Source organism: Microtus ochrogaster, chromosome 4 (assembly GCF_000317375.1).
Source record: "Microtus ochrogaster isolate Prairie Vole_2 chromosome 4, MicOch1.0, whole genome shotgun sequence".
NCBI lineage: Eukaryota > Metazoa > Chordata > Mammalia > Rodentia > Cricetidae > Microtus > Microtus ochrogaster.
This window is the reverse complement of record NC_022011.1, coordinates 31,024,284-31,034,647: the sequence shown is the minus strand read 5'-3', so window position 1 is coordinate 31,034,647 and position 10,364 is coordinate 31,024,284. Positions and strand designations below refer to the sequence as shown.

At 49.0% G+C, this 10,364-nt stretch overlaps 1 protein-coding gene across 2 annotated transcripts in view; it reads right to left on the bottom strand.

Moving 5' to 3' along the window:
• Znf276 (zinc finger protein 276) overlaps positions 1–10,261 on the bottom strand; it is a 17,234-nt gene extending 6,973 nt beyond the window's left edge. Inside the window, exons 1-6 of one of the 2 annotated variants that reach the window (XM_005345834.2) lie at positions 9,594–10,261; positions 8,393–8,696; positions 8,089–8,135; positions 7,554–8,000; positions 5,680–5,758; positions 4,460–4,543 (exon numbers count right to left, since the gene is read on the bottom strand). In XM_005345834.2, the coding sequence (XP_005345891.1) occupies positions 4,460–4,543; positions 5,680–5,758; positions 7,554–8,000; positions 8,089–8,135; positions 8,393–8,696; positions 9,594–9,810 (1,178 nt within the window). In that variant the 5' untranslated portion in view covers positions 9,811–10,261. The remainder of the gene's footprint in view (positions 1–4,459; positions 4,544–5,679; positions 5,759–7,553; positions 8,001–8,088; positions 8,136–8,392; positions 8,697–9,593) is intronic. The other variant, XM_026778643.1, reaches the window with a different exon arrangement.
• Positions 10,262–10,364: the final 103 nt, after the last annotated feature.

The window sequence follows — 10,364 nt, the reverse complement described above, 5'->3', positions numbered from 1 at the left end:
GTTGTTTACCGACCATATGCAATATGCAAGGCCCTAGGCTCAATCTCCAAGATGGCAAAAATAAATAAATAAAAATACAAGTGACCTTTTTCTGGAAGGCAGAAATAGAAGACCCAACTGAAATTTACCATAGAACTTTTAGAGACAATGAAGAGCCAACAAGGTTTCTGTTGGTGCTTGTGGCAGGATCTCATGTAGTCTAAGCTGTCCTAGTATCAGAGATGGCCCTGTGGCTGAGATACTTGTTGCTCTTGCAGAGGACCCAGGTTTGATTTCCAGTACCCACATGGCAGCTCACCTCCATCTAAGTCTGGATCCAATACCCTCTTCAAATCTTGGAAGGCACTGTGTTCACTGGGCGTAAAGATATGCAAGCATGCAAAACAGCCAGACGCATAAAACTAAATAAATCTTTTAAAAAATTAAGCAGCTGATTTTTAAGAACTAAAGCCAAGCACAATGGTACACACTTTACTCCCAACACTCAGAAGACAGGCAGATGGCGCTCTGAGTTTGAGGCCTTCCTGATCTGCCAAGAATACATATTGAAATTCCATCTCAGCACCTGGGAGGTCAGTATGGTTAGTTCAAGGTCACCATCAACTACCATAGAGTTCAAGACCAGACCTAAGTAACCCCATGGGATGGCACACGCCACAGCTCTCAGGAAGCTGGGACAGAAGGATCAGAATTTCAAGTCCTGCTTGAGTTACACAGTGAGTCTGAGCCAGTATGGGCTACATAGGAAATTCTGGATCAGCCAGAGCTATATATAATAAGATAGGATCTCAAACAAAACACACATACACATACACACACAAAAGAACAAAAATCACTAGCCTACAACATAAAGCTATTCCACCTCTTCCTGCCTGATAACTGTCCAATGTCCTCCTCATCACCTATGTCCTGACCTATCTCCTGGCTGAGTGGGATGGCCTTTGCTGGCAGTAACTCCCTGGTACATTAGACTACTTTAGGGTCTGTGCCATATGTTTCATAGGTAAACACTTTCAATCCTATCTGACTGCCCTGGCTAAGCTCAGGTGTCCTCTGCTTTGAACAACAGTGCTCTGACCAGTCCATGCCAGCCAGAACTCTACAGGCTAAGAGAAAGGGCTGAGGAGGTGAATATGTGAGTAGACACACAGACCGTGGGTATCTTGACACCCTGTCCTCAAAAGTCCTCCCCTGTGAGGCTGGAGAGCTGGCTTAGAGGTTGCTGAGCACTGGATGCTCGTACAGAGGACCCAGGTTTAGTTCACAGCAGCTGACAACTATCCATATAATTACAGCTCCAGATCTGATGCCCCTCTTTTGACCTCCAAGGTCTCCTGCATATGACTGGTACATATACAAGAACTCAGGCACACACATATACACATAAAAAACTATTTTTAAAACCCATAGCTGAACCAAGGCAGTAGTAGTGCATGCCTTAATCCCAATACTCACAAGGCAGAGGCAAGTGAATCTCTGATTTTAAGGTCATCCTGGTCTACAGAGCAAGTTCCAGGACAGTCAGAGCTACACAGACTATCTCGGGGGGAAAAAAAAAACCCAGCTGAGCCGCACTATAATGTCTGAAATCAAAGAAGCATTCAGGAAAAGTACATTCCCACTAAAATAGTTCATTTTTCTAAAGGTGTCTTACAATGTATCTCATGCGTCCCACCCAAAGCAGATTACCTTCACCTCAAGTCTTAGTGAGACAAGTACACAGTGGAGCACGCTGTTCACATCTCAGCACAACAACCACTTCCCCCACCTTCCAAAAATGAAATTCACCAACCCTCCCAACTACCTATAAAAGTGGCTCAAACCCCTGAAAAGGGAACAGGGGTTCCTTGTGGCAGCCCAGCCTGCACTCTGGTCATGTTCCCCAGACAGCTCTCTGTCTTGTGAGGCCTGCTGAGGCCATGTAGTTTGGTATTGTTTTCTGGTTCTGATATCCCCATGTCTCCTGCTGTACTTTAATTTTTCTCTTTCCATAAAGAGTATTGGCAACAGATGGAAATAGAGACAGAGACCCTCATCAGAGCAACGGACTGAGCTCCCAAGGTCCAGTTGAAGGAGGGAAAGGATGAGCAAGGAAGTCAGAACCGCAAGGGGCTGGTCCACCCACTGAGGCAGTGTGCCTGTTCTAATGGGAGCTCACCAAATCCAGCTGGACTGGGACTGAACAAGCATGGAATCAAACTGGACCCTCTGAATATGGCTGACAGTGGGAGCTGACTGAGAAGCCATTGATAAAGGCAATGGGACTTGTTTCTACTGCAAGTATTGGCTTTTTGGGACCAGAGTCTATTTGGATACGCAGCTTCCTAGGCCTGGATGTAGTGGGGAGGGCCTTAGACTTCCCACAGGGCAGGGTTCCCTGCCCTCTCTTAAGGAGGGAGGAGGAGGGAGGAGAGAGAGTGGAAGAGCGGGAAGGGAATGGGAGGAGGGGAGAAGTGTAAATTTTTGAATGGAAAAATAATAAAAAAATTATAATTTAAAAGAAAAAAAAGAATATTGGCTCCATATCAGACAGAGGTCTGATCTCCAAAATATACAAAGAACTCAAGAAATTGGACACCAAAAGATCACATAATCCAATAAAAAAAATGGAGTATAGACCTAAACAGAGAACTCTTAACAGAGGAATCTAAAATGGCTGAAAGACACTTAAGGAAATGTTCAACATCCTTAGTCATCAGAGAAATGCAAATCAAGACAACTCTGAGATTCCATCTGACACCTGTAAGAATGGCCAAGATTAAAAACATTTATGACAACTTATGCTGGAGAGGTTGTGGAGAAAAGGGAACACTCCTGCACTGCTGGGGGGAATGCAAGCTTGTACAACCCCTTTGGATGTCAGTGTGGCGATTTCTCAGAAAATTAGTAAACAACCTTCCTCAAGACTCAATAATACCACTTTTGGGTATATATCCAAAGGATGCTCAATTGTGCCAAAAAGACATGTGCTCAACTATGTTTATAGCAGCTTTGTTTGTCATAGCCAAAACCTGGAAACAACCTAAATGCCCCTTGATCAAAGAATGGATTAAAAAAAAAATGTGGTACATTTGCACAATGGAGTACTACACAGCAGAAAAAAAAAATAATGACAGCTTGAATTTTGCAGGAAAATGGATGGAGCTAAAAAACATTATTTTGAGTGTGGTAACCCAGACACACAAAGACAATTATCACATGTACTCACTCATAGGTGGTTTTTAAACATAAAGCAAAGAAAGCCAGCCTACAAATCACAATCCCAGAGAACTTAGACAACAATGTGGACACTAAGAGAGACTCACATAGATCTAATCTACATGGGAAGTAAAAAGTAGAAAAAGACAAGATCTCCTGAGTAGATTGGGAGCATGGGGACCTTGGGGAGGATTGAAGGGGAGAGGGGAGGGGCAGGGAGGGGAGCAGAGAAAAATGTAGAGCTCAATAAATATCAATTTAAAAAAAAGAATATTGGAACTTACATTAAAATAAAAACAAAAACAAGAAATTCTCAATCTTTTCATAGGGTTTTCTTGGCTGATACTATGGTGCCCAGAGCATCTCTTTGGATTTCCACTCTAAGCTGTGAGATGCTCAGAGCACTGTGGCAATGAGGCAGTCACTATCTAGCTATGGGGTATGTGGGTATTCTTGCACAGGGCTAAGAGGAAAAAGGGGAAAGAGACCCAAGTAAAAACTAGCTCTGTCTCTCCTTGTTAGGATCTTATGTTTGTCTACAGAAACAAAGGGGGAAGCAAAGCAAAGTCACACAAGAGGCTTAACAAAGAATGGACAATGTCTGCCTGGCCAAAGAAATCAGAGACAAGGGCCACCTTGAGAATGGTCACAAGGCTGAATGCCTGGACTTCAACATGATCCAGGGAGCAAAAGGAATAGCTATAGTAGGGCCAGAAAGATGCTAAGGAACTCACTCACTATGAGCAGGACTAGAAAAGGACCACTAAGGTACTCCTACAATGGGGCTGTGTCTTATCAACAGAGCTGCTGCCACCTTGTAATACACACTTAGACCAGGTCCCCAAACCACCAGAAAGAGTGACCAAAGGTCAAGGAGAAGCCCATCATATTCAGTTGCTCACCTGGCCTTTCAAACAGACCTCTTGATTCATTTAGATGCCACTGACACCTCCCCAGGTGAAAGGCACTTGCTACCAAGCCTGACAACCTGAGTTTGAGCCCTAGAACTGGTAGAAGTAGTCCTCTGACCTCACCATGTGGAACATATGCACACACGCGCATGCGTGTGCACACACACACACACAAATAAGTAAGTGTAATAAAAAGAGAAAAAGAAGCCCCCATGCTAACTGGACTTGGGAGATGGGGCCAAAGGAAAAACAGGAGGGGACTGACTGAAACACTCGTGACTGCCATGTGCACTGAGGCTAACCTCTACCCATCGCTAGACATCGTATGCTCCCACAGGCTTTATGCTTACTTCTTTTCCGGGTAGGGCTCAAAGGACTCATCCGAGGACTGTGGGTTCTGCTTCTTATCGTTCTCATCTTCACTCAGGAAGTCTCTAGGAAAGATGAGAGAGCTTTCAGCAAAGCACTGACCTGGGTGGACAACAAACCCAATGCCATCTTCTGTCTTTAGGGACTACAGGCCCCACAGCCCATTGCTTCCCTTCTGAATGTCTTAAAAAATCTAAAATACCCCAATTCCTCAATCTATGTCCTAACAGGAAGGGCAAGCCAGAGTCAATGAAACCAAACAAGCTAGCAATCCTCCCTCCCTGGAAGCCACTCTTTCCTAAATACCAGGACCCCAAACCCTGAAACAGCTCATTTATTTACAGCCTGGGGAGTGGAAAGGCTTAAAGGCAGACTCAGAAAGTAACTGTTTGCCCATCAACTGTGAACACAGGAACACTGTTAGCCATTTCAAAGTTCACAACAACAAATGGTTTATGACCTTCACCCTAAAAGATGAATCACTGGCCTCTGTTGAGCAGCAGCAGTCAGTCTATCAAGCCCTCGGTGTTCCCCCACAGCTACCAGCTATCTAGATGAGTTTAGGCCTGAGGCTACAGGCAGTCTAACAGCCCAAGAATACCCCTGGTCCTCTCAGGAGTTGAAGAAAAATTCAGTTTTTCCCTTCCTATTTGGATGATGGTGCATATAGACCCCAGTCTAAGCCACCAGGCAGAACAGAAGGGGATAACACCAACTGAGAGGTTCTCAACCCAGAGCAAACAGACCCTGATACGCCCCTTCCAAGGGAGGCCTAGCCTCTCCTCACCCTACACAGAGCTTCTGCTCCAAGTCTCAACATCACTGTCCCAAAGGGCCCAAGTCTAGCATCCTCTGTTCTAGTGACACCTGGAGCTGGCACAAAACTAAGGCCTTTAAAGAGGAAGCAGACTGAACAGCAAAGGATCAACCCTGGAGCAGTTTAAAAGACGCAATTCCAGAATGCTTTGGGTTAGAATAGGAACAGTGTTTCCCTGTGCAGTATGTTTCATCTGGGTGCCTCTGGGACCAGAAAGCCAAGCCAGGAGCCAGAGGCCTCAGAACTCCCCTGGCCACTCCTCTCCTCCCCACCTCTGAGAAGGAGGGAAGGCAAACATGCCAACCAAGGGTAGCAGCTCTAGGGAGGCTGAGTCTAAATTTTGAAGGAGAAATTTTAGGCTTTTTAAACCCACTCTTCTCTCACCCCTCAGAAAGGTCACTGAACTCGTCTTTTACCCGATCATCCGAGGTTGAAGATGGAACCTGCTTCTCACCCAGTTGCCCTGGGAAACAAAAAATAGGCTCTGGTTACTAACATTGAGCATAGAAAGGGCCTCACCTGTAAGGAGGCAATGCCCCTGTCTAAGGACACAGCCTTCCTTACTAGGGTCAGATGGCCCCTGCCCCTCCCCCAACTCACTATGCTAGTCTCTGTCCAAAGAAACAGGAGGCACCATATCAGCAAGCTGACTCTTTTCAGATTCAGGTCATAGTTCTAGGTGAGAACAGCCCATTCTGGATAGTTTACAACATTTTAAAGGCTATTGTTATCAAAAGAGGTGTACACACACTTTATAAAGCCACGCGGGGCTGGAGAAATGGCTCAGTGGTTTAAGAGCATTGCCTGCTCTTCCAAAGGTCCTGAGTTCAATTCCCAGCAACCACACGGTGGCTCACAACCATCTGTAATGAGGGCTGGTGCCCTCTTCTAACCTATAAAGCCACGCATTCTAAGATACCATATTCTAGGACATCTGTGACATCCTCCTAGGTCCTTGCCTTGGGACCATTTGTTTTATTTCTAGCTGAACCACATGGGTACATGAATTCTTTTTTTTTTTTTTTTTTTGGTTTTTCGAGACAGGGTTTCTCTGTAGCTTTGGAGCCTGTCCTGGAACTAGCTCTTGTAGACCAGGCTGGCCTCGAACTCACAGAGATCCACCTGCCTCTGCCTCCCGAGTGCTGGGATTAAAGGCGTGCGCCACCACCGCCCGGCGGGTACATGAATTCTTAATTTTCCTTCCTTTTTTCTTTCTTTCTTTCTTTCTTTCTTTCTTTCTTTCTTTCTTTTTTAATGTATAAGACTGTTTTTCCTGTGTATATGCTGATACCAGCAGAGGCCAAAAGAAGGCCTCAGAGCCCCTAGAACTGGAGTTATAGATGGTGATGAGCCACCATGTGGGTGCTGGAAACTGAACCAAGGTCTTCTGCAAGAACAGCATGTGTTCTTAACTACTAAGCCATCTTCTTCAACTCTTCTTTTTTTTTTTTTTTTTTTTTTTTTTTTTGAGACAGGGTCTCTCTATGTAGCCTTGGTTCTGTTCTGGAACTCTTTATGTAGACCAGGCTGGCCTCAAATTCACAGTGATCTGCCTGCCTCTGCCTCCTAAGTGCTGGGATTAAAGGTGTGCACCACTATGCTTGGCAACCCTCTTGTGATCTTAAAGAGCCCAATGGGGATTTGCAGGTGGGAACCAGCTGAGCACCCATAAGCAGCCATGAAAACCTGCATATGAAAGCAAGAGGCAGGCAGAAAGCTGCCCCAACTCTCCCCAACATACGATGCCTAGGAACAGCTGCACCCAACCCACAGCACAGATGGGTGGGGTCCAAGCCCCACAGAAGAGCCAGTCAGTAGAAGAGGTTATCACACTGGCCCACACTATGGTAAAGCAGCAGCCTCATTGTCTGCCTCCATGTCTTGCAGACAATAACCCCATTCTTCTCTCTCAGTCCCCTCAGCCTACAAGAACAACCAGTACTCTGTGGCCTAAGGACAGGCTAAAAGAAAGACCAGATGCCAGAGGAACATGTCATTACAGAAACTGTTGAATCAGACGCCTGCTTGTGAAGAAACAAGACGTCAAGACAGGTTGGTAGACCAGCCTACTCTTAGGTATTGGAATAGCCACAGTCCCAACGGGAAAGTACTGAGTCTGGATCCCCATCTTCTCCCACCAGCTTCCTGTGCTATACCTTGACCTCCCCTCAAATATTACAGATGTCCACTTTCTGCTGAAGACAACCTTGGTCAGTATATTGAATCCTGCTCCAGCTGAAGCCACAGGTGCTACTTACCTGGGGCCTCACTGGGAACCAAGTCTGGCTGAGTATAGGAGTCTATCCCAGGTCCCACAGAGTCTCCATGTGAGGGCAGCAGGGCCACATCCACACTGGGCAGGGTCTTGGTCTCAGATCCAACTTGGGTTTCTCTGGCCCGGCAGAGCTGAGAGGCAACTCCAGTGGGGTTTATCTCTGAGTTCTGAGCCAGCCGCGGTGATACCTCCTTGCCCCAAGCCCACTTCACTGCTAATGCACTGTCCACAAAGAGAGCTCTGCAGCTGGAGTCTGTGTCCATGGTGAAGTCATGGCCCTGGTCGCAGCCCCACACAGCCTGGATGATGCCGCAGTACTCAGAGGACAGTGTCCTCTGGAGGCTGGGCAGAGACACACAGTTGGCTGCGTGTTCGTGTACCCAGCCCACCAAGCTGTGCAGACACCGAGGGCTCGAGGTGATCAGATCAGCTGGGGAGAATCAACAGAGATGTCAGTCTCACGGTGGCCAACATGAGGCCCAACCTAGAATGCCCACCCTGGCACCAACAGCACTCACCCATGCAAGCTCCCTCCTCTGCCACTGTGGGAGGCTGAACACCAAACCTGCAAAGCATCGGTGTGGCCACGGTTTAGGAGCCTCTCAAGGTCACCAATCTCCCCAGGACCCCTCCACTAGCAGCCCTGTTCCCTCTCTTCTGATGATAGCTCGTCACCCTCAGATCTCTGCAAACCTTGCCACCACAGCGCCTCACTGTGGCACCATCAGAGTCTTACACTGGCTTCTGTCCACCCCACAAGTCAACACCCAGGATGCAGGATGACGACCCCTGAAGGTCCCAAGAAATCCAACAAGGGCCTACTTTGTGTAAGGCTTCCGCTGGCCCGCTGGGGAGACATTGACTCTCTGTAAGAAGGACCTGAGCAGGCTGTGGCACTGATAGAACTGGGTGTAGCAGTTCTTGCAGACAAACTGAGGCAGGGCTGGGTCCTGGTGCACAGCAACACCCAGCAGACGCTGGAAGTCCCTAATGAAGACACGTTCCCCTGGGGACAGTCTCTCTGAGGTCTCCCCAGGCACTCTGTCAGAGATACTGCGGAGGCTCCGTGAGGAAAACTTCCCATGGCAGAGGCGACAGTGCCCCATGGCAAGAGTTCGGCCTGCTCCTGAGCAAAGAAGCAAATGTGACAGTAAGGAAGGGACTTACAAGGTGAGAGACACACTTCCCACTAGCCTCCTGGCACCTAGAGCACAGACAGACATGCCCTCCGGGGGCTTCCTAATCACTAACAGTGGGCTCAGGAGTTGGCCTTCCTCACTGAACATTCAACTTTTGGAGGGATACTGACAAGAAATCTTTCAAGTACTTTTGAGGTGGGGGTGGGGTCTCACTGTATAGCCCAGGCTGGAGATCATAATCCTCTCCCTAAGCCTTCCAAGGGCTGGGATGTCAGGCATATGGCACTGTGCTCAGCTCCTCTCAAAGAACTGCAGGTGCCTCCAGTGAAGACTTGACTTAACCTTTGCTCACACATCCTGATCCTGAAAATGTGTCTCAGCTGTGCCTCAAGAAGCTGCCTTACTGTCCACCCACAGGTGCCCTGTCTGCAGAGTGTGGACAATGCCACCTCGTTGCCTGCCCTTAGGAGAATTAAAGGACAGCATGCATAGGAAAGTCATTCTCAAACGAAGAAACTACGCAAACCTGATGCTGTGACCCTAACCAGCTGCGGCTTATACACACTCTAGGCCAGACAGGGAACGAGTAGTTAATTTAACTTAGTTCCCACCACAGGTCGTGGGTCTGTCTTAACCAAAAAGAAACTGGAATTCAGAGAAGTAAGCAATTACCCTAGCAGTACACAGCACGAAGAGCTGACGTGAAGCTCACACCGGGTCTGACTTCAAATCTTAAGCGCTAAATGCAGCGACCCAGGGGAAAAGGTCGGCTGTCTGGCCAAAAGTCGCGGCAGTAGAAGTGAGAGGGTCAGGGCCCTCCGGAACTAGGTTTGCTCTCAGGATCACTAGGATCACATCACGGCCAGAGGACACCCGGAACCCACCTGCCTCGTCTGTACCGTCCTCGCCTGCATCCCCGCAAGAGCGCGTCGAGCCCCAACTGAGCTGCGCCGCCGCCAAAGCCGCCGCCCCGTCAGCGCTCGCTCCGCCGGTGCGAGAAGGGCGACCCCGACTCCGACCGCTTCCACAGCTGCCGCCCGAACTCCCGCGCTGTCGAGCCGTGCCAGGCGACAGGAAGCGGCCGAGTCGGTCCCGCTTCATCGTGGCGGCCGCCACTTGTTCCCTGCTCCGTGCTATCCGGTGCGGCTCGGCCCGCTGGGTTCTGCTTGACAAACTTGACTCCACTTACTCAGTACCGTTCCGCTGCAGTCCGCCCTGCGACTCGGCTCCACTCGGTTCACCGCGATAGGAGCCGGGCGAAGCGAGGGGTGGAGCGAAGTGAGGAGCGGCCCGGGAGCGACGGTGGCCGCTGTTGTGTCGAGAGCCCAGAGTTCTTAGGGTCGCTCGGAACTCGCGACAGGCCCATAAAAGAAGGGGCAGCCGGGAGGGTGAACTGCCACGGACTGAGGCACGGGCTTTGGCACATAACAGAAAACCGCAAAACGACGTTTCTGCCACCAGTTTTGTGGTGGAGACGCAGAGCAAGTTCGCCCGGAATAGCTGACAAGACCCGCCCAGCCCCTTCTAGTCCCTAAACCTAGGTCTGCGCGGCGGGGCGGGGCGGGGCAGACGGAAGTGTGTCTTGGTCCCTTCCGGCAGTGTGCGGTTCCCGCAACTCCCTCGGCTGCACACTCCACGTTCCGGTTTGGAGGCGC